This window comes from Balaenoptera ricei, chromosome 19, assembly GCF_028023285.1.
Source record: "Balaenoptera ricei isolate mBalRic1 chromosome 19, mBalRic1.hap2, whole genome shotgun sequence".
NCBI lineage: Eukaryota > Metazoa > Chordata > Mammalia > Artiodactyla > Balaenopteridae > Balaenoptera > Balaenoptera ricei.
In genome coordinates, this window is record NC_082657.1 from 4943051 (window position 1) to 4967149 (window position 24099).

General features: G+C 41.7%; 2 protein-coding genes across 5 annotated transcripts; one reads left to right on the plus strand and one right to left on the minus strand.

Moving 5' to 3' along the window:
* The first annotated feature begins 149 nt into the window (after positions 1 to 149).
* On the plus strand, positions 150 to 23387 carry LOC132354079 (zinc finger protein 160-like). The gene is given in 7 exon segments (XM_059905690.1): positions 150 to 219; positions 713 to 853; positions 1250 to 1487; positions 3832 to 3922; positions 11177 to 11303; positions 21647 to 23217; positions 23219 to 23387. Coding segments are annotated over 5 exon segments (1872 nt in total). The 5' UTR covers positions 150 to 219; positions 713 to 853; positions 1250 to 1485; the 3' UTR covers positions 23300 to 23387.
* LOC132354117 (acidic leucine-rich nuclear phosphoprotein 32 family member B-like) lies at positions 5955 to 7414 on the minus strand. Of its 4 annotated transcripts, none has more exons than XM_059905782.1 (3): positions 7178 to 7414; positions 6479 to 6811; positions 5955 to 6320 (listed from the first exon to the last, which is right to left on the minus strand). In XM_059905782.1, exons 1-3 carry the CDS (start codon positions 7347 to 7349, stop codon positions 6034 to 6036), a joined length of 792 nt encoding a protein of 263 aa, XP_059761765.1. In that variant the 5' UTR covers positions 7350 to 7414; the 3' UTR covers positions 5955 to 6033. The 4 variants fall into 4 exon arrangements, with proteins under 4 accessions (XP_059761765.1, XP_059761768.1, XP_059761767.1 ...); XM_059905785.1 differs by having other exon boundaries at positions 5955 to 6258; positions 6471 to 6811; XM_059905784.1 differs by having other exon boundaries at positions 5955 to 6285; positions 6471 to 6811.
* Positions 23388 to 24099: the final 712 nt, after the last annotated feature.

A 24099-nucleotide genomic window follows, 5' to 3' on the forward strand; every position in this document is an offset into this window, starting at 1 on the left:
GGGGGTGGGGGAGGGGATGCAGAGGCCCCGCCTCCTGCCCCCGCCCTCTGGGGGGGCCCCCCCGCAGGCCTGGGCGCTCTCCTCGCCCCGCCTCCTCGCGTAAGGACCTTTCGCAGTCCCCGCCCCCAGGCTGCTCCTTCTGCGCCTGCGCAGTGTTCTACGGACACGGAAGCGGAGAGACCACCCTGGGTCACCACGGATAGCTGAAGTCACTTTTCGGTGCGTGAGTTTCTTCTTTCTACCGTATCTGCGCTTCGGGGCCTCCCCCCCATACATCCTCAGAGTGTGGGACTTACTGCGGAATTTTAAATACTCGCCCCCGCCCTTACATCCTAAAGAAATTCACAGTGGGGGGGTCGTTTCCCTTTGGGGTTGAAATCGCTCTGAGGCCCGTCCCGGTCCTTGGGTTTTCGGCCTTCGGTCCACGTAGACACCGCCTTTCGCGCCGTTTTGCTGTTTGAAACCTTTTACTGTCTCCGCCTTCGGCCTGTAAAGCCCTCTTCCGCGAGGTGGATGCGCGTCCCCCCAGCCTCGCCCTCTGGAGGGCAGCGCTGGCCGCCCCGCTCCCGGAGAGGCCGCGTCCTCTCCCCGGTCCTGGGATTCTGCAGAGCCCGCCCCTCTCCGGAGACCCCCTCCCTCCCCGCCCCCTCTGTCCTCGCGTCTCCTCAGGCCGGTCTTTCTGCGTGAACGCCCAGTGTTCTTTGGTCCCCAGTTCAACTTGTTTGGAGAATGGCCAACAGAGCAACGTGGTGCTGGGAGAGGAAGAGGACAACTGGAGGCGAGAGTAAACGAAGAGAGAGCAGGAAGGAGGCGTAGCCGCGTGGGGTGCCAGAGAGTGGAAGTCAAAGGGAAGGTGACTGGGATAGAAGGGGTGTAAGCCGAGGACAGAGAGGGAGCAGCGATGGAGGAAGAAAGAGGAAGAAATATATGGAGGTTTCGGGCAATCAGAAAGGTTGAGGAGAAAGAACGAGAGGAGGAACAAGTTGCGGAGTGCGGCAGGACGGGAGTGAGGGAAGAAACAGGCGGGGAGAAAGGGCAGTAGAGCAGAGGGGCATAAAAAGAGACAGAGAAAGAAATACAGAGATATATAAACGGAATGACACGGAAACACATAGCAGTGCAGGTAGAGGGGGGAAACTGGATCCAGATGGGTGGTGAGTTGTTTGGATATGGATGATTAAGGTGTAATATATTGATTTGCGGCTTTGGAATCTAATACAAATAAAACTTGTTTGTTTAAATTATACAGATAAGGATGAGAAGTGCAGAACTCCTGTGCACAGGGCTTGTGCATTTTGTAATTATTTGTAACAGAAGATAACTTCCGTTTGCAAGCCCTGTTCAGCCAGCGGGCAGTGACGTCACTCCGTTGTGGGTCACCCCCTTCCCTTTTCCTAACACGGGGTAGAGGACTATGGACAGGAGTCGTGCAGCGAGAAATGACTGACTCTGTCACTACATGGTGCCTTTTTAAAGGAACATTAAATGTGGGTGTTTCTTTTTTTGTACTGGATTTACTTTTTTCTTGCTGTTTTCTTTACATTTAATTCTTTTTGTAGCTTGGAATAAATCTTAGTGTATTCAATTTCTACTTTCCTATAAATAATTATTAACTTCTGAAATAACCTTTGCTGGTCTTCTATAATCAAGTCACGTCATTTTTTTCTAATTATGATGTATTCTCAATTTTTTTTATCTTTGACACCAGAATTATTAGATTAAAAAAATTCACAAATTATTTCACTTTAAAATTTTTTTGAGGTTTATTCGATATCTGTGTGCTTCTTCCTCTTTATCTTAGATTATTTTGATGAGTACTTGGTAAACATGTCAATGATCTTTTATATTAACCGTCAAAACCTAGTTTAACCAGTTAGTCTAATAGTCTGTTTTCTTCCTTTTTGTGTGATCTGGTAAAAGAGTGAGCTATGAGGTGACAAGATGTTTCCTTCAGGTCCCTTTTGACCGTTCTCTGCAAATGACCTGAAACCTTCTTCCAACAAAACCCATCCATTCATGATGAAGAGGGCACGCACACACACGCATGTGAACACAAAATACCGAGAATGGGGAACCCTTGTGCACTGTTGGTGGCAATGTAAATGGTACAGCTTTGTGGAAAACAGTAAGGAATTTCCTAAAAAACTGAAAATAGAACAGGCACAGGATCTAGCAACCCCACTTCTGATAGTATATCTAAAAAAACAAAAACAAAAGAAAACAAAAACAGGAAATGAAAGCAGTATATTGAAGAACATACCCAAACTCACATGAGCGTTACTGCATATGTGTATATTTCACAACAGCCAAGGTACAGAAACAATCTAAATGTCTGCTGATAGATGAGTGGGTAATGAAAACATTGTGAAATATTATTTAGCCATAAAAATTAAGGAGATTTGCCATTTATGACAACTTGGATCAGTGTAGAGAACATTATGCTAAGTGAAGTAAGCCAGACAGAGAGAGACAGATATTATATGGTCTCCCTTATATGTGGATTCTACAAAAGTCAAATTCATAGTAACAGTAGAATGGTGGTTACCAGGGGATGGGGGTGGGGAAAATTGGGAGATGTTGGTCAACAGGTACAAACTTCCAGTTGTTACATGAGTAAATTCTGGAGTGAGGTATAGTGTGGTCACTATAGTTAATCATACTGTGCTACTAAATACTTGAAATTTTTGGAGACAGTAAATCTTTTTTTTTTTAATTTTTAAAAATTTTTGGCTGCATTGGGTCTTCATTGCTGCACGTGGGCTTTTCCCTAGTTGTGGCGAGTGGGGGCTACTCTTCGATGCGGTACACGGGCTTCTCATTGTGGTGGATTCTCTTGTTGTGGAGCACAGGCTCTAGTCTCGTGGGCTTCAGTAGTTGTGGCTCGCGGGCTCTAGAGCACAGGCTCAGTAGTTGTGGCACATGGGCTTAGTTGCCCTGTGGCATGTGGGATCTTCCCGGACCAGGGCTCGAACCCGTGTCCCCTGCATTGGCAGGCAGATTCTTAACCACCACGCCACCAGGGAAGTCCCGAGAGTAAATCTTAAGTGTTCTCACCGCACAGACATGAAAAATGGTAATTGTGAGTTGATAGATGTGTTAATTCCTTGATTGTGGTAAATATTTCACACTGCATATGCTTGTCAAATGATCACATTGTACACCATATATATATATATATATATGTATATATATAGATATAGAATACATATAGAATATATACCATTTTCATTAGTCAGTTATACCTCAGTAAAGCTGGAAAAGACAAAGAAAGTGAGAGGTGTGCTGGGCTTGACTCCTCTGAGTGGTGCTTAACCCAGACTTCACATTAGTTTGCTGAGGCATTTTGCACATATGTTTTGTGTCCTGTGACCAGATATTCCCCTTCAAATAGTTGAGGTTTGGCCCAGCCTCAGTAATATTGAAAATTCCCCGGGTGATTCTAATTTGTATCCATTTGAGCATCATGGCTCCAGGTCCTCCCGTTCCTGAGGGCTGAGATCTGGGCTGAGGGTGAGGGGACTCTGCTCTGCGTGGGGGTGGATCAGGGCTGGTCTGTGACCTGCAGGGGATCGTCGGGTCCAGCTGAGGTGCCCACTGCTGCTGTGTACGTGAGGGCCTCACCAGGAGGGGAGCCTGATCTGAAGGAAAGTGTGGGGAAGCTCCCTTGTTGGTCTCTGTGTGGGAGTTTACTGTCCTGAGCCCCTCCTGGGACAGTGGGCAGCAGGGGACTGTCTGTTCCACATGCTGAGGTCTTCCCTGTGTGTGTGGTGGTGACTCAGGAAGGGGGTGTGTTGATTCTAAGCATTAAACAGCCTGTTTTCCACTTTCAAGGTCAACCTCTAAAGACTCAACATTGTCTGAGGAAGAAGCCCGGAAGAGGAGGAAGAGGAAAGAAAAGGAGGCAGGAATGGCTCTTTCTCAGGTAAAGTCATATTCTCAGTTGTTCTGTCTGTCCTTCCTGAAATGCCCTTCTTTGGACTCGCTGATGTCTGACTCTGAGCCTGACACCTGTACATTCACACTCACCTGGGGGCTTCCCTCAGGGCCTGTCATCTCCACTTAGAGTCTCCACTAGGCATAGTGCTGGGCAGGGATTCACACCCATGAGTTGGAGACACCGTGTCAGTGCTGTTGGGCAGCAGGGATCGCTTAGGGGCCCCATCTGGATGCAGTGTCCACTCTCTGTAAACCCTGATAAAGAAGCTGCACGTGGAAGCCACATATTAATATGTACAAATACCTGGTAAAATCTAGAACATAGACCAATAAGGGGAAATCAGTTCTGTTTTAGTACACTTGAAGCTAAATGAGTGTACTTCATTCAAAATCTTAATCATTGGGAATGGAATGGAAAGTTCAGAGACATCAGTGGTAGATGGTGTTTTATTCCATCACTGATTTTAAACTATGAAATCAACCTAAGTCTCTGACACTTAGAGATTCTTTAAATCATCTTCATCACTTTCATTCCTTGGAGGTTGTCTTTTCACACTACTCATTGTGTCCTTTGACACACAGAAGGTTTTTTAAGTTTGATGCAGGTAATGTTTCAGCTTCATTCTTTTGCTGGTAGATACTCAGTTTCCCAGCAGCATTTGTTGAAGAGACTGTCCTTTCCCCATTGTGTAGTCTTAGCATCTTTGTCAAAAATTAGTTGGCATACGTGCAGGGGTTTATTTTTGAATGTTCTATTCTGTTTTATTTGTGCTTTTTTTTTTTTAATTTATGTATTTATTTGGGGGCTGCGCCGGGTCTTCGTTGTGGCACGCGGGATCTTCATTGCGACATGTTTAGTTGTGGCATGCGGGATCTTTAGTTGCGGAATGCATACTTCTTAGTTGCGGCATGTGTACTTCTTAGTTGCAGCATGCAGACTTCTTTGTTGTGGCATGCGAACTCTTAGTGTGGCGTGCATGTGGGATCTAGTTCCTGGACCAGGGATCAAACCCTGCATTGGGAGCACGGAGTCTTACCTGCTGGACCACCAGAGAAATCCCTGGTTTATTTGTTTAAATATCTGTTATGCCAATGCCATGCTACTTTGCTTTTTAATATGTTTTGAAATCTGAAACAGCACGGTATCCATCTTTCTTCTTTTTCAAGAGTGTTTTGTCTACTTGGAATCCCTTAAAATTCCATATGAATTCTAACATTAAGTCTTCCAGTTCATGAGTAGGGGATGTGTTTCTGTTTATTTTTTAGCAGAGTTTAGTAGTTTTCAGTGTACAAGTCTTTCACCTCTTTGGCTAAATTTACTACTAAGTGTTTTTTTTTGTTGATTCTATAGTAAAAATGATTGTCTGTTTCAGATTATTCATTTTGAGTGTATAGAAAAGCAGTGATTTTTTTTGTGTTGATTTTGTATCTTGCAACTTTTCTAATATTGTTTTTTATTTATAACATTTTCCTTGTGGTATCTTTATGGTTTTGTACATATAAGATCTACTCACCTGCAAAAAAAAGATAATTTTACTTCTGTATTTTTCTTGCCTAATTGCTCTGGCTGGGTATTGCAGTACGTTGCTGAATAGTAGTGTAGAGAGTGTACATCTTTGCTTTCTTTCTGACCTTAGAGGAAAAGCTTTCATCTTTTACCATTGATTTTGATGTTAGCTATGTGCTTTTTTTTTTTTTTTTAACAAACCCAAAATGTTAAGATTTTATTTACAAAGCTTCTTTGTTGTACAGCAAGAAAGATGCTGTTACAATCTCAATGTAACTGGCAGCCACGGACGGTTGACTCACCAATCACAGCTATCCATGCTACAGCAAGAGTCTTACATGAAAACCTAACAACGCTTACAATTCTGTTGGGATGAAGTCCCCAAGCTTGGTGGTGGATTTCCAAGAGGGACTAAATGGAGGAAGGCAGACTGTCACAGGAACTATTCTTTGGCTCTTTGGGTGGGTGGGTGGGTGCCCTGTGGTTTGTATCACAGCTACCTTTTTTTTGTTTTTTTAAACAGCTACCAAATCCATGTGAGCCGTCCAACCAGTACTGAACAGTTCTCTTTTTGCAGGTTATTTGGGGTCTTAATCATCTTCTCCTTCATCATCTGTTTCTCTCTTCCTCTTCTCACCTTTCCCGCTTTCTTCCTCTTCTTCCTCCTCATCCTCATCTTCATCTTCATCAGCTTCTCCATCATGTCCACATTCTTCTTCCTCCCCACTGACTTTATCTTCATCCTCCCCTTCTACATCTTCATCTTCATCTTCTTCATCATCACACTCTTCTTCCTCACCATCCTCCTCCTCCTCCTGGTCCTCATCTTCTCCTTCATCGTCCTCTTCTTCATCCTCATTATCTTCATCTTCATCAGCTTCTCCATCATGTCCACATTCTTCCTCCCCACTGACTTCATCTTCATCCTCCCCTTCTACATCTTCATCTTCTTCATCATCACACTCTTCTTCCTCCTCCTCCTCCTCCTCCTGGTCCTCATCTTCTCCTCTTCGTCGTCCTCTTCTGCATCCACACCATCCACCTCGGCATCTGAGTCAGGGGTTTCACTGTCCTCTCGGTCATAGCCATCCAGGTAGGTCAGCTGGGGCAGGAGCTTGAAGACACTCTCTTGGTAGTCATTCAGGTTAGTAACCTCACAGTTAAACAGATCCAGGCTCTTCGGACATTCCAACTTTTTCGAAGGTTCCAGGGTGCTGATATCTTTTAGTTTATTTCCACTTAAGTTTAGATGTGTAAGATTTGGAAGTTTTTCTGCTAACATATCCAGACCTCCAAAGATTCTGTTGTCACTGGGCTCAAGCTCTTTCAATTTAGGTAGTTTGGGGAGATTTGAAACTGAAATGAAGCCTACATTTATTTTTTTTAAATAAATTTATTTATTTATTTATTTATTTATTTATTTTTGGCTACGTTGGGTCTTTGTTGCTGCGCATGGGCTTTCTCGTCGTGGTGAGTGGGAGGCTACTCTTCATTGCAGTGCATGGGCTTCTCATTCTGGTGGCTTCTCTTGTTGCGGAGGAGGGGCTCTAGGCATGTGGGCTTCAGTAGTTGTGGCACGTGGGCTCAGTAGTTGTGGCTTGCAGGCTCTAGAGCACAGGCTCAGTAGTTGTGGCGCACGGGCTTAGTTGCCCCGTGGCATGTGGGATCTTCCTGGACCAGGGCTCGAACCCGTGTCCCCTGCATTGGCAGGCGGATTCTTAACCACTGTGCCACCAGGGAAGCCCAAAGCTACATTTATTAAACTGAAGAACTCTAAGTTCACAAATTCAGCCATTAGGCCCTCAATTTTCCCATCATTTGATTTGCAATTGTCCAGGACAAGTTCTTGAACAGCTGCCGGGGTCTGGTTCCTCAGCTCCAGGTGGATCCTCCTCTTCATGTCCATGTTTCTCTCTTCCCCCCTCTTCAAACTTAACTTTCCGCGGCGGGGGCGTAGGGGGGAGAGGCGTCCCAGCCTGCGCAGCGAGGACGGTCAGAAGGGGTCTGCTAGCCGCAGGGCCCGGCGGCGCGGTCCCGGGCGGTGGGCGGTGTGCGGGCAGGCGAGCGGAGCCCCCGGAGCCAAGTTACTCACGGGAGCGGAGAGAAAACATGGAGGGAAAGGGGGGCTGGGGCGCAGTGCTGGTCTCACTACTGCCGCCCCCGGCCGCGGCCCTGCACTGCGCTTAAACCGGTGACGCAGCGCGGGTGCCTCCGCTGGGCTCCACGGCCGCGGCGCACCAAGAACGGGGCGGGGAGAGGCGCCTTAGCTATGTGCTTTATAACATTAGCTGTTATTATACTGAGGTAATTTACTGAGTGTTTTTATCTTTAAATGTCCTTGAATTTTGTCAAATGCTTTTTCGGCATCAATTGAGATGATCATGTGTTATTTTTCATTCATTCTATTAATGTGTATTGATTGATTTTTTTTGTGCTGAATCATCCTCGCCTTGCAGGGTTTTGATTACTGCATCAATCTCTCTAGGTATGAGTTGGTTCACATTTTTTATTTCTTCGTGATTAGATCTTTGTAGGGTGTTTTTCTAGGAATTTACCCATATCTTTTAGGTTATGTAATTTTTTGGCATAAAATTGTTCATAGTACTCTCTTTTAATAGTGATTAAAATTTTCTGTGATTCAGTTACAGTTTTTCCTCTTTCATCTGTGATTTTAGTTAATTCAATATTTTCTTTTTTTTTTTAGCCTAGCTGAGTGTCAATTTGTTCATCCTTTCAAAAAACCAACTTTTGCTTTTTTGATTTTTATGTAGTTTTCCTATTTTATATTTCATTTATCTCTGGTCTTTATTATTTATCTCTTTTGTTCTGATTTGAGATCTTTTCTCCTTTTTTAAAAAAATTAATTAATTTATTTATTTTTGGCTTTGTTGGGTCTTCATTGCTACGTACGGACTTTCTCTAGATGCAGCGAGCAGGGGCTACTCTTCGTTGCGGTGCGTGGGCTTCTCATTGTGGTGGCTTCTCTTGTTGCGGAGCACTGGCCCTAGAGCGCACAGGCTTCAGTAGTTATGGCTTGTGGGCTCAGTAGTTGTGGCTCGCGGGTTCTAGAGCACAGGCCTGATAGTTGTGACGCACGGGCTTAGTTGCTCTGCGGCATGTGGGATCTTCCTGGACCAGGGCTCGAACCCGTAACCCCTGCATTGGCAGGCAGATTCTTAACCACTGCACCACCAGGGAAGTCCCGGTACATTATATTTTATACTTCATTTTCGTCCAGATATTTAAAAAATTCCCTTGTCATTCCTTCTTTATCCTGTTGGTTGTTTAAGAAGGAGATGATTAATTTCCAGATTTTATGGATATTTGTTTTTCTTCTGTTATCTGTTTCTGTTTTTATTTCCGTGAGGTAGAGGAGATATTTTTTATTATTTCAATCTTCTTAAACTTGTTAAGGTTTGGTTTGTGGCCTAACAAATTGTCATGGAGAATGTTTCATGTGTGCTTGAGAAGGACGTTTTCTGCTGTTATTGGATGGAATGATCTCTATATATCCATTTGTTCCCATTGGTTTATAGTGTTGTTCAAGTCCTCTGTTTCCTTACTGATCTTCTGTTTGGTTCCATCCATAAGTACAACTGGGGCATTGAAGTCTTATACTATTACTATGCTGCTGTCTATTTCTTGCTTCATTTCTGTCAATGTTTGCTTCATATATTTGGGAGCTCTAATGTTAGATATATAAATATTTATAATTGTTATATCTTCTTGGTGAATTAACCCTTTTATCATTATATAATGTTTTTTGTCTCTTGTGACATTTTTTGTCTTTATTTTGTCTGATGTTATGTAGTTACCCTAGCTTTCTCTTTATCATGGAATATCTTTTTCCCTCATGTCACTTTAATCTTATCCATGCCCTTAGATTTGTGATTTTTAACAGTTCTAGCTCTTTGACTCTCTCTCTCTGTTTCTCCCTCTCACTCTGTTTTTTCCTCCCTTTTACATCTTCTACTTGCTCAGACATACTGTACAGTGGTGAACGGCAGGAGCCCTGGCCAGCCCACTTTTCTCCATGGTAATTTCAGAGGAAATGCATCCAGTGTTTTCTTCTGATCATGACGTTTGATGAAATACTTTTGCTTAATAAGGTTTTCCCCCAATTTCATTTTTGTCATGGTTTTTAATTATGCAATGATTTTTGGAAGTATCTAATACTGTGATAAATTTTTTTATCTTCATCAGTTAAATTTCTGTGTAACACTAATAAGAGATGGGAGCTACAGTATTCTATGTATTTTTTCATGTTTGTACCTTTTTTTTTTTTTTTAAATTTTTGGCTGCGTCGGGTCTTAGTTGTGGCTTGTGGAATCTTTCTTGCGGCATGCAGGCTTCTCTCACGTTGTGGCACACGGGCTCCAGAGCACGTGGGCTCTGTAGTTGTGGCGCAAGGGCTCCAGAGCGCGTGGACTGACACACCTCCTCTCATTTCAGTTAATTATGTGTTTACACATCAGTGCCTGAGTGCATGAATGTGTAAGTCCATGGCTTTTATAAAAGACATCATTTCATTGGTAAGTTTTATATTTTTTAGCAGTTGAAATTATATCTTTTTTTTTAAAGATTTATTTAACGCAGTCTCCAGGGTGCATGGGCTCTGTAGTTGTGGCGTGGGGTTTCCAGAGCACGTGGGCTCTGTAGTTTGTGGCACGCGGGCTCTATTTTAGGCGCGGGAGCACTCAGTAGTTGTGGCATGCGGGCTTAATTGCCCTGCGGCATGTGGGATCTTATTTCCCTGAGCAGGGATCAAACCTGCGTCCCCTGCATTGTAAGGCAGATTCTTTACCACTGTACCACCAGGGAAGTCCCTGAAATTATATCTTGAGTGTATTCCATGGCTTTAAATTTTTCCTACACTGTCACGTTAATTACACTGTCACGTTAATGTTTTATAGTAGGAAGGTTATTAATATCTTCTGTGTGTGTGTGTGTGTGTGTGTGTGTGTGTGTGTAGTGACCTTTTATGCAGTTCTATAGGTTAACCTTGAAATTGTCTCAAGTTTTCCCAGGGAACCCTCTGTCAGTGTACATTTATCCTCTATCCGTCACTTAACTTTGATATTTTATGTTCCATTCTAAAGTCTGACTACCTGAGTTTTCGTGCTTGCTGTGCCATTTCCTAGCTGTTTGTTCTGAGGCAAGGTTCTTAGAGTGTCTTGGACACAGTTTACTCCTCTGAAAAATAAAAATGGGACTTTCTCTAATGAGCTATTATGTTGATAACAAGTTCACACATGTAAAACATTTAGAATAATGCTTTGCATATAGGAAGCATTCAGACAGCTCCAGTCATTGCTCTTGGTATCATCATAATTTAAGATTTTGACTTTTCTTTAAAGCCACTGTGGACTTTGTCATCTCTGAAGACACCAGTCATACTGTAGCTCATCTAAATATTGAATATCACTCAGCGCGTGAAACATAATATATAACACTTCTGCCTGGACATCCTGTTGTTGAATTTTATTTGTATGCATTTCATGTATTGTCCAAAAAAATGAAAAATCCATATTCAATGGAAGATATTATAATCTCTATGAAAAAGCATAAGAAATTAAAATTCGAGACCCATAATTTGCTCTAAATACATTAACATGGATCTGTCAGAATACATACTTCAACTGAATCGATCCTTACCCCTCTCTCCTCTTCTCATTTTGGGTGAAAATAAGGACTCTCCTCATGGCCCCTTGTTGAAATGTGTTTTCATTTCAGGAACAGTTGACCTTCAAGGATGTGGCCATAGAATTCTCTCAGGAGGAGTGGGAATGCCTGGACCCTGGTCAGAGGGCCTTGTACAGAGACGTGATGTTGGAGACCTACAGGAACCTGCTCTCCCTGGGTGAGGATAACTTCCCTCCAGAAATTGGGATCTGCCCTTGGGTATCTTTGCATTTTCCCTTCTGTGCATTTTGGGAGCCCCTGCCTTGCTTCACTGAGCTCAAAGCCCTGTTGACTCAGACATGAAAAGCTTCATGGTGTAGTGTCAGGAGTTTAACGTTGTCCTTTCTTCTGGTGATCTGCCCACTTCATGATACACCAGGAGTTGTTCCAGAGCTTAAGTATTGATAAAGCCCAATTGGAAACTTAAAATATCTGATTCCCTATCTCATACTGCTGTGCTTTCGAGTCACTATTTTTTAAAAAATAAATTTATTTATTTATTTTAATTTTTCTTTTCGGCTGCGTTGGGTCTTCATTGCTGCACGTGGGCCTTCTCCAGTTGTGGTGAGCGGGGGCTACTCTTCATTGCAGTGTGCAGGCTTCTCATTGTGGCGGCTTCTCTTGTTGTGGAGCACAGGCTCTAGGCGCGTGGGCTTCAGTAGTTGTGGCTCACGGGTTCAGTAGTTGTGGTTCGCGGGCTCTAGAGCGCAGGCTCAGTAGTTGTGGCGCACGGGCTTAGTTGCTCCATGGCATGTGGGATCTTCCTGGACCAGGGCTCGAACCTGTGTCCCCTGCTTTGGCAGGTGGATTCTTAACCACTGCCCATCAAGGAAGTCTGGAAACATAGCATTCTTGATGGAGATATTTTTACTAATTCGTCACAATATTATTCTGTTACATACAGAAACACCACTTGAAGCTATTCACTAGAGTGGTCAGCATGTCCCAGGATACTGAAATAGAAAGCATCACAGGAGCTTGAGGGGGGACTTCCCTGGTGGTCCAGTGGTTAAGACCTCGTGCTTCCAATGCAGGGGGCGCAGGTTCAATCCCCGGTCAGGGAACTAAGATCCCACATGCTGCATGCCCAGAAAAAGAAAAAACACAAAGACACACTTGACTGATAAGTGTTTCCAGTTTTTTTTTTTCTGGTTTTGAGGCGTATCACAAAAGCGTGTCTCAAGAGCAACTGTGACAATGTTTTTCACATATACTAATCATCATCCCCTCGGAGCCTCAATAAATGGTATAGGAATTTCTCCTTGGGTCAACATTGTCCAAGTTCACATCCTCATATCTCTGGGGCTGTTGACTAAACTGTTCATTCCACAGTTTTCATACCCTGTATGTGTCATTGTTTATCCGACTTCAACAAATACTATTTTGAAGCACCGTTTTTTTTTGTGGTTTTTAATTTTTTTTAAAAATTTATTTATTTTATTTTATTTTTGGCTGGGTTGGGTCTTCATTGCTGCTCGCGGGCTTTCTCTAGTTGCAGCGAGCGGGGGCTACTCTTTGTTGCGGTGTGCGGGCTTCTCATTGCGGTGGCTTCTCTTGTTACGGAACATGGGCTCTAGGCACGCAGGCTTCAGTAGTTGTGGCACATGGGCTCAGCAGTTGTGGCTCGTGGGCTCTAGAGCGCAGGCTCAGTTGTTGTGGCTCACGGGCTCCGCGGCATGTGGAATCTTCCCAGAGCAGGCCTCGAACCCGTGTCCCCTGCCTTGGCAGGCGGATTCTTAACCACTGCGCCACCAGGGAAGCCCCCTGAAGCATCTTAATGAGAGAGCTTATGAAGTTGAATGATACCTTCAATGAAGTACTGTTTTTTCTTTTTTTTAAGTACATTTTTACTTATTTATTTATTTTTGTCCGCGTTTGGTCTTCGTTGCTGCTTGCGGGCTTTCTCTAGTTGCGGCGAGGGGGGCTACTTTCGTTGCGGTGCATGGGCTTCTCATTGTGGAGCACGGGCTTCAGTAGTTGTGGCACGTGGGCTCAGTAGTTGTGGCTTGTGGGCTTAGTTGCTCTGCGGCATGTGGGATCTTCCCGGACCAGGGATCAAACCCGTGTCCCCTGCATTGGCAAGCAGATTCTTAACCACTGTGCCACCAGGGGAGTACCTCTAAGCATTATAAATGAACTTGACTTTTATTTATTTAGTTATCAGGTTCATATTTTTATGATATTCTTAGTTTTCTTGGTTTTTTTTGTAATGTGTGGGTGGTTGAATTGGGGAATGTCCCTTCATTGTGAAGTGACCAGACTCTTTTACAGTTCTTCATATATTTTCAGTATTAACCCATTATCACATACGTGATTTGCAAATATTTTCTCCCCCTTCTGCAGATTGTCTTTTCATTCTACTGAGTGTGATTTGACGCACAATAGTTTGTAATTTTGACGTAGTCCAATTTATCTGTTTTTACTTCCGTTTGCTGTGCTTTTGCAGTCATATGTTCTCAATCATTGCTGTATCCAATGCCATTAAGATTTTTCCCTATGTTTTCTTCTAGGAGTTTTATGCTTTTAGGTTGTATGTTTAGATCTTTGTTCTGTTTTTTTAATTAATTAATTAATTTATTTGGCTGTGTTGGGTCTTAGTTGCAGCATGTGGTATCTTCGTTGTGTCATGTGGGATCTTTTGTTGTGGCGCACAGGCTTCTCTCTAGTTGTGGCATGCGGGCTCAGTAGTTGCAGCGCATGGGGTTAGTTGCCCCACGACATATGGGATCTTAGTTCCCTGACCAGGGATCGAACCCGCATCCCCTGCTTTGGAAGGTGAATTCTTAACCACTGGACCACCAGGGAAGTCCCTAGATCTTTGTTCTATTTTGAGTTAATTTTTTATATGGGTTCATGCAGCAGTCCAACTACATTCTTTTACATGTGGGTATCTGATTTTCTCAACATCTTTTTTTCAAGAGGCTGCATTTCCCTCATTAAGGAATCTTGACACCCTTGTGGCACATCATTTGACTGTATATGCAAGAGTTTATTTCTGACGTCTTTTCCACTGGTGTTTCTGTCTGTCTTTATAGTGGTACCACACTCTTACTATTAGTTTTGCTTTTTTTTTTTTTAAATTTTTTATTTTATTTTATTTATTTATTTATGGCTGTGCTGGGTCTTCATTTCTGTGCGAGGGTTTTCTCTAGTTGCGGCAAGTGGGGGACCACTCTTCATCGCGGTGCGCGGGCCTCTCACTATCGCGGCCTCTCTTGTTGCGGAGCACAGGCTCCAGACGCGCAGGCTCAGTAATTGTGGCTCACGGGCCTCGTTGCTCCGCGGCATGTGGGATCTTCCCAGAGCAGGGCTCGAACCCGTGTCCCCTGCATTGGCAGGCAGACTCTCAACCACTGCGCCACCAGGGAAGCCCAGTTTTGCTTTTTAATAAGTTTTGAAATAAGGAAGTATGAGACCTTCAACTTTGTTCTTTTCAAGGTTGTTTTTCCTATTCAGGGTCTCTTGAGATTCAGTGTGTGTCCTAGGATGTAAGTGTTTATTTTTTCCAAAATTGATATTGTGGTTTTGCTAGGTATTGCTTTGAATCTCTTGATCATTTTGTTGGTATTGATGTAATGACAGTGTTGTCTTTCAGTCCATGAACTGGGGATATCTGCATTTACGTGTGTTATTTTCTAATAATTTTCAGCAACGATTTTAGTTACAGTGTACAAGTCTTTTTTATGTGGCTAATGTTTTGCCTAAGTATTTTATTCTTTTTGACGCTATTTGAAATGGAAATGTTTTCTCAATTTTCTTTCTAATTGTTCATCATTAACATATAGAAATACAATTTTTACATGTTGACTTTATATCTTCCAATTTTTCTGAATTCATTAGTTACTTATATCAGGGTTCTTTTGTGGAATCTCATGTTTTTTCTACATATTAGATTATGTCCTCTCTAAACAGACATAATTTTCTTCTCCTTTCTCTAATTGGATACCTTTTATTTTGTTTTCTTGCCCATTTGTCTGGCTGGGACTCCAGCTATGTGTTTAATAGAAATAGTGAGAGTAGGTATCTTGTCTTGTTCCTGATCTGAGAGTAAAAGCTTTCAGTCTTTCCCCATTGTGTATGATGCTAGCTGTGGGCTTTTTATATTAGTCTTTTATTGTGTTACTGTATTTATTTCTATTCCTACTGTATTGAGTGGTTTTTTTTTTTTTAATTTTTATTTATTTATTTATTTTTGGCTGTGTTGGGTCTTCGTTTCTGTGTGAGGGCTTTCTCCAGTTGCGGCAAGTGGGGGCCACTCTTCATCGCGGTGCGTGGGCCTCTCACTGTTGCCGCCTCTCTTGTTGCGGAGCACAGGCTCCAGACGCGCAGGCTCAGTAGTTGTGGCTCACGGGCCTAGTTGCTCCACGGCATGTGGGATCTTCCCAGACCAGGACTCGAACCCGTGTCCCCTGCATCGGCAGGCAGATTCTCAACCACTGCACCACCAAGGAAGCCCCTGTATTGAGTGTTTTTATTATGAAAGGCTGTTAACTAGTCAAATGCTCTTCTGCATCAGTTGAGATAATCATGTAGTGTATTTTCTTATATTTAATGTGCAGTTTTACATTGAAAGATTTCATTTGTTGGAGCATCCTTGCATTCCAAGAATATATCCTCTTTGGTTGTACTGTATAATCCTTTTGTAGTACTGTTAAATTTCATTTACTCTTGTTTGATTGATGAGTTTTGCATCAATAATCATCAGAGATGGTGGGTTTTTTTTTTTAAGATTTATTTATTTTATATTTTATTTTTGTCTGCGTTGGGTCTTCGTTGCTGCGTGCAGGTTTTCTCTAGTTGTGGCGATGGGGGCTGCTCTTCGATGTGGTGCACAGGCTTCTCATTGCGTTGGCTTCTCTTGTTGCAGAGCACGGGCTCTAGGTGCACGGGCTTCAACGGTTGTGGCACGCGGGCTCAGTAGTTGTGGCTCGCAGTCTCTAGAGTGCAGGCTCAGTAGTTGTGGTGCACGGGCTTAGTTGCTCTGCGGCATGTGAGATCTTTCCGGACCAGGGCTCGAAACTGTGTCCCCTGCATTGACAGGAGGATTCTTAAACACTGCGCCACCAGGGAAGTCTGGTTTTTGGGTTTTTTTGTAGAGTCTTTGTCTGACTTTGATTGTAGAGTAATTCTAGTCTCATAATGAGTTTTGAAGTGTTTCCTGTTCAAATTTTGGGGAAGAGTTTGAAGAAACTTGATCTTAATGCTTTTAAGATGTTGGGTAGAATTCAGTAGAGACGCTATCTAGCTTTCCTTTGGATTTTCTTTCTTTCTTTTTTTTTTTTTTTTCTGGCTGCACCACGTGGCGTGTGGAATCTTAATTCCCTAATCAGGGATCAAATCTTGCCCTGCAGTGGAAGCACGGAGTCTTAACCACTGGAGCACCAGAGAAGTCCTCCTTTGATTTTGATCAGTGATTTTTGATTAGTGACTCAGTCTCCTTACAAGGAATGGGTCTGTTCAGATTTTTTATTTCTTCATGACTCTATTGATAGGTGTGTGTCTCGGGGAATTCATTTAGATTTTGCAATATTTAGGCATAGAATTGTTCTTGGTATTCTCTTCTAATTTTTCTTTATTTCTGTGGAATCAATTGTAATGCCCCCACTTTCATCTTTTATTTTAGTTATTGGGCCTTCTCTCTTTTTGGTTAGTTAATCTACTTAAAGGTTTATTATGTCTATCTGATTAAAGAACCAACTTTTAATTTTGTGATTTTCTGTAGTTTTTTATTCTTTTTGTATATCTCTTAATTTAATTTTTTTCTTTCTAGCTCTGACTCTGTTTCCTACGGTCTTTTTTTCTATTTTCATTTTTAAAATTATTTTTATTCACATGATAAACCAGTATCTTTTATGTGCATTCCTTTGTATTTTGTTTTTTCAAGCTTTAAGATATAATCAACATATAATATTGTGTAAGGTAAGTGTGATGATTTGATACATGTGTATATTTTGAAAAGATTACCAGGTATGTTTGTTAAAACATCCATTAACTCACATAATTACAATTTTGTTTGTGTGTTGAGAACATTAGAAGGTTACTGTCTTAACAACTTTCAAGTATATAATACAGTATTGATAATCATAGTCAGCATGCTGTATGTTAGAGCCCCAGAACTAATTCATCTTGACTAACATCTCCCCATTTCTGCTATGCCCCAGCCTTTGGTAATCACTATTTTACTTTCTGTTTGTATTTGGCTTTTTTTCCCCCCACATATAAGTGAGATTATTCTATGTTTGTTTTTTTCTCGACTTATTTTACTTAGCATACTTCAAATGCTTTCCATGTTGGTACAGATAGCAGGATTTCATTCTTTCTTATGGCTGAATAATATCTCACTTTGTATAGAAATGAGATTTTTTTTTATCCATTCATTAGTTGGACACTTAGGTAGTTTCCATATCTTGGCTATTGCTTATACTGCTCTAATGAACATAGGAATGCAGATATCTCTTTGTGATAGTGATGACTTCATTTCTTTTCAGTATATACCCACATGTGGAATAACTACATTATGTGGTACTTTTAAAAAAAATACTTTGACTGTAATTAGTTTTTTCCAGTGGCTAAAACTAATTATAATCTTCTGATAGTACGGTAGGGTTCTCTTTAATCCACAACTTTACTAACACTCATACCTCTTGGTTTTTTTGTTTTTGTTTTCTTTTGGCTGTGCTGCTGGACCACCAGGGAATTCCCCCTCTCTTGTCTTTTTGATAATAGCCATTCTAAAGGTGTGAAGTGATATCTCCTTGAGGGTTTGATTTGCATTTTCTCCTAAAGGAGGAGCTGGGAACTGGGGAACTTTCTCCTGTTTATTCTCACCTTATTGTGCCTGGGAGGGATTGAGTCAAAAATCATTATGATTACACTTTATGGTTCTGTGTTTTCAGTGTAGGCATTTTTTTGGGTGCTTCAGCTTCTCACCTGGTTCTTAGAGTTATTCCAAAGGATTTTGTTGGGAATTCCCTGGCGGTCCAATCTTTAGGACTCTGTGCTTTCACTGCCGAGGGCAAGGGTTCAGTCCCTGGTCGGGGAACTAAGATCCCGCCAGCCATGTGGTGTGGCCAAAAAAAAAGAAAAACAAAACAAAACAAAACCCACAAAGGGTTTTGTTCTTGTTGTATATTGTTGTTAATTCAGTGTCTCCATGGGCTGAGTGCCTGGAGTTTACTGGTCTGCTATCTTGCCAACATCGTTTTTCATGTCTTTTTTATGGCAGAGATTGTGTTAAGAGATCCAGTGCTATGATTTCCAGTAATTAGAGCAGGGCAGCAAAACGGACACTATTGTTTTTAACACCGAATAAGGAGTCTTAGTCTAAAAAGTTGATATGACAAATTGTTAAAATTTTTACAATGTTAGGTAATTAATAATTTAGTTAATAAGATTCTTTTTCTTTTTAAATTTATTTATTTATTTATTTTTGGCTGAGTTGGGTCTTTGTTGCTGGGAGCAGGCTTTCTCTAGTTGTGGTGAGCAGGGGCTACTCTTCGTTGCGGTGCACGGGCTTCTCATTGCAGTGTCTTCTCTTGTTGCGGAGCACGGGCTCTAGGCGCACAGGCTTCAGTAGTTGTGGCACACAGGCTTCAGTAGTTGTGGCATGCGGGCTTCAGTAGTTGTGGCTCGCGGGCTCTAGAGCACAGGCTCAGTAGTTGTGGCACACAGGCTTAGTTACTCCACGGTATGTGGGATCTGCCCGGACCAGGGCTCAAACCCACGTCCCCTGCATTGGCAGGCGGATTCTTAACCACTGTGCCACCAGGGAAGCCCTCTTTTTTCTTTTTTTAACTAATATGATCACATCTTAAAATGCTCATGCCTTGGGAAACACCTCCTCTTATCTTTGTTTCCTGAAACGAACTCTCTGCCCACCCAGCTAGGAGATTATCATTGTGAACGCTTGTCTCCCTGCTTTGCTATACTGTAAGGTTTCATTGTATCTGCAAGAAAATGTGCAGAATAAACTCATCTATCTCCTCTTTATGGCCATTTCCTATGTTTTCCTTCCAGATCCTGCTTTTTACATTCTTGGATGTATCTCTGGGAATGTCTGTGTATTTTTCTCACTCTCTGTTTTTTTTTGGGGGGGGGTCTTCGTTGCTAAGCACGGGCTTTCTCTAGTTGCGGTGATCGGGGCTACTCTTCGTTGCAGTGCACAGGCTTCTCATTGCAGTGGCTTCTTTTGTTGCAAAGCACAAGCTCTAGGCACGTGGGCTTCAGTAATTGTGGCACGTGGGCTCAGTAGTTGCAGTTCGTGGGCTCTAGAGTGCAGGCTCAGTAGTTGTGGCGCACAGGCTTAGTTGCTCCATGGCATGTGGGATCTTCCCAGACCAGGGCTGAACCCGTGTCCCCTGCATTGGCAGGCGGATTCTTAACCACTGCGCCAGCAGAGAAACCCGTGTTTTTCTCTTGAATATATATTCCTGGCAATGGAACTCGTGGATATTAAAATTGGTACATTTCATAACAAATATTGCTAGAGATGAAAACCTGCTTTCTCTTTACAATGTCATACTCTCTCCCTTTTTAAATTTCTTTTGTTTTTGTTGCATGCCCATGGTATAAGTCCCATGGTTGAGAATGAGATGGTACAGTGCTACTTGCTAAACCAGTTCTTCTTTTCTTCCCCATTCAGTATTCTCATTGCCCTGGTACAGTTACATTCCCACAGTTTAGAAAGCACAAGCTGTGTTCCCACATGTCCATTACTCCTTGTCCTCCATTCTTGGCCTTCCCAGTTCTGACCTTTCCTCACATGGTTCCTTGATGTGGATGGAATACACTGTTATTTGCTAGCATATTCAGTTTTTTCTTCTGAACTCCCTAATTTCCAGAGCCCTTTTTCACCCATCCCACTGTCTTCCCACACTGTTCACATTGTAAAAAATCATGTGTATTCCTACAGTGAATTAATTTCACTAGGCAGGACCTTAATTTATATGTGCAGAGGTGGTGCCTCCGAAACCATTTCCAGGAAGGATGGCTGAATAATGCTATATACAGCTCAGTTCTTGTGTCACCCTTGAAATTTTCTTTCTGAACTCTTGGTTTAATATCCTGTTTCTCTCACTTACTTTCTGTGTAAATTGGTTTCATGTACATGAACCCTGTGAGTCTGATGCCCTTATTTGAAAAATTGGGCTTAGAATATTTCATGTTTCACAGTAAAGATTTGAAGGTTACTTTTAAAAAATATTAACTTTCATGTTTATTGTGAGCTATCCGTTTGTCTACATTATAACTTGGTTGTTTTTATTTGTAATTGATCCCAACAACATTGTCTCTGACCCTAGTTAATAAATTTTCAGGGCTTCCCTGGTGGCTCAGTGGTTAAGAATCCACCTGCCAATGCAGGGGACACGGGTTTGAGCCCTGATCTGGGAAGATCACACATGCCGTGGAGCAACTAAGCCCATGTACCACAACTACTGAGCCTGTGCTTTAGAGCCCATGAGCCCAACTACTGAAGCCTGTGCACCTAGACCCCATGCTCTGCAACAAGAGAAGCCATTGCAATGAGAAGCCCGTGCATGCACCACAACAAAGAGTAGCCCCCGCTCGCCACAACTAGAGAAAGCCCGTGTGCAGCAACAAAGACCCAACTCAGCTAAAAATAAATAAATAAAATAAATAAATTTTAAAAATAATAAATAAATAAATAAATTTTCAATGCACACTGTATTACATACACTTTGGGGCCAATAATTTAAGGTAACTGCCTAGATAGGCCATAGCTCAATGCTATCTGTTTTTCGATACTAAACTGCCATTTGTTTACATTATTCATCAGGTAAGCTTGTTTTGGATTATTTACCGTTATAATACACTGTCGGTTCTTTAGCATTTACTTACGTACAAATATGCAGAAATTTTGTACAATATAATACTTTTTTCTCCTCAGTTACAAGACAGCAGTGGGATTCCCTGGCAGTCCAGTGGTTAGGACTCAGCGCTTTCACTGCCATGGGCCTAGGTTTGACCCCTCGTTGGGGAACTAAGATCCTACAAGCCACTCGGCGTGGCCAAAAAAAAAAAAAAAGACAGCATTATGCTTACTGCCAATTACTGTGCTTTGGGGTCATGGTGGGAAAATGCCCTTTTTTTGAGAGCTAATACAAGTTTGTACAGCGTTAGGGTTTTTGTCATAGGGTGTTTGGAACTAGGCTGCCCTAAAATTATTATTTTTTAATTTTTCTCAGTTATATATCCTTATTTTGTTATTAACGTATAGTTGATTTACAGTATTATATAAGTTTCGAGTGTACAACATAGTGATTCACAATTTTTAAAGGTTATACTCCACCTAAGATTACTTTGAATTACATGTGATCACTTTCTTTCGTAAGGGATCATATTTCTTTACTGTTCCTTAAATTTTGAACATTTTGTTTGGGAAGTTTCATTACTCTGTTCAGGATAAGTATTATTTTTGGTTTAATATCATGTTATCAACAAGAAATGACTTTGTTCTGACCTATAATTAATAGGATTCCTATGGTTCTTTATATCTTGTAGATATCTGTCATATACATGTGATGAAGAAATTACAACCTAAAGTGAACAGTGATGGAGGAGAAGTATTCCAAACAGTGATGTTGGAAACATGTGAAAGCCGTGAAATAAGAGATTTTTACTTCAAGGAAATCCAGGAAAATATGCATGACTTTGAGTATCAGTGGAGAGATGATGAAAGAAATAGCAAAGGAATGCCTATAACCTGTAAAGAAAATCTCACTTATAAAAGAAATCAACCTTGGAAAAGGGATGCAGGAAACAAGCCTGTTGAAAATAGGCTTGGATCAAGCTTTCGAGATAAACTGCTGATATATCAAGCTGAAGGGAAAATTTATGAATGTAATCAAGCTGTGAAGTCTACCAACAGTAGAGGCTCATTTTCAATACTTGAAAGAATTCCTCCTAGTGTCCAGGCCAACATTTCTAATATATATGGGAATGATCTTATCCATCTTTCAGTACTGACACAGGAACAGAAAGCATACAAGGGAAAACCTTACAAATGTGGTCAGTTTGGCAAAATGTTTCATCAGGGCTCATACCTCACTAGACATCAGATAATCCACACAGGAGAGAAATCATACAAATGTGATATATGTGGCAAAGTCTTTAGTCGAAGTTCACACCTTGCAAGTCATCGGAAAATTCATACTGGAGAGAAGCCTTACAAATGTAATGAGTGTGGCAAGCTCTTTAGTCAAAAAGCACACCTTGGAAATCATCAGCGAATTCATAGTGGAGAGAAACCTTACAAATGTAATGAGTGTGGCAGAGCCTTTACCCTTCGCTCAAATCTCATCAGACATCAGAAAATTCATACAGGAAAGAAATTATATAGATGTGATATATGTGGCAAAGTCTTTAGTCGAAATTCACACTTTGCAAGTCATCAGAGACTTCATACTGGAGAGAAACCTTACAAATGCAGTGAGTGTGGCAAGGTCTTTAGTCAAAAGTCACATCTTACAAGACATCAGAGAATTCATAGTGGAGAGAAACCTTACAAATGTAATGAGTGTGGCAAAACCTTTAATTTTCGCTCAAACCTCATTAAACATCAGAAAATTCATATAGGAAAGAAATTATATAAATGTGATGTATGTGGCAAAGTCTTTATTAGAAATTCACACTTTGCAAGTCATCAGACACTTCATACTGGAGAGAAACCTTACAAATGCAATGAGTGTGGCAAGGTCTTTAGTCAAAATTCACATCTTACAAGACATCAGAGAATTCATAGTGGAGAGAAACCTTACACGTGTAATGAGTGTGGTAAAGCTTTTAGCCAAAGTTCAAGCCTGGTTGACCATCGGAAAAGTCATTCTGGAGAGAAACCATATAAGTGTTTTGAATGTGGCAAGGCCTTTAAGCAATGGTATTACATCAAGATTCACCGAAGAATTCACACTGGAGAGAAACCATACAAATGTGATGTGTGTGGCAAGGCCTTTATTGCTCTTTCAAGCCTAACTAATCATCAGGTAATCCATACTGGAGAGAGACCTTACCAATGTAATGAATGTGGGAAGGCATTTAGGCAACAGTCTGAAATCAGGATTCACCAAAGAATTCATGATGCAGAGAACCCTTTCAAGTGTAATGAATGTGGGAAAGCCTTTACTCAGCGTTCAACTCTCACTACACATCAGATAATCCATAAAAGAGAGAAACCATATAAATGTGATGTATGTGGAAAGGTCTTTAGTCAAAAATCACACTTTAAAATCCACCAGAGAATTCATTCTGGGGAGAAGCCATACAAGTGTCATGAGTGTGACAAAGCCTTTATTGTGCGTTCGAGCCTCACTTCCCATCAGGTAATCCATACAGGAGAGACAGCACATAAATGTGACATTTGTGGCAAGGGCTTCAGTCAAAATTCACACCTCGTGACTCACCGTAGAGTTCATACTGGAGAGAAACCTTACAAATGTAATGTGTGCAGCAAAGCATTTAGTGTGCGATCAGGCTTAACTTCCCATCAGGTAATCCATACAGGAGAGAAACCACATAAATGTAATGTATGTGGCAAGGGCTTCAGACAGACTTATCACCTAGTGAATCATCAGAGAATTCATACAGGAGAAAAGCCTTTCAAATGTAATGAATGTGGCAAAACATTTAGCGTGCAGTCAACCTTAACTTCCCATCAGGTAATCCATACGGGAGAGAAACCACATAAATGCGATGTGTGTGGCAAGGGCTTCAGACAAAGTTCACAACTTGTGACTCACCGTAGAATTCATACTGGAGAGAAACCTTACAAATGTAATGAGTGTAACAAAGCATTTAGTATGCGATCAACCTTAACTTCCCATCAGGTAATCCATACAGGAGAGAAACCATTTAAATGTGAAGTATGTGCAAAATTCTTCAGTTATAGGTCTCACCTTGTGTATCATCGGAGAATTCATACTGGAGAGAAAACTTACAAATGACTTGATTGTGGCAAA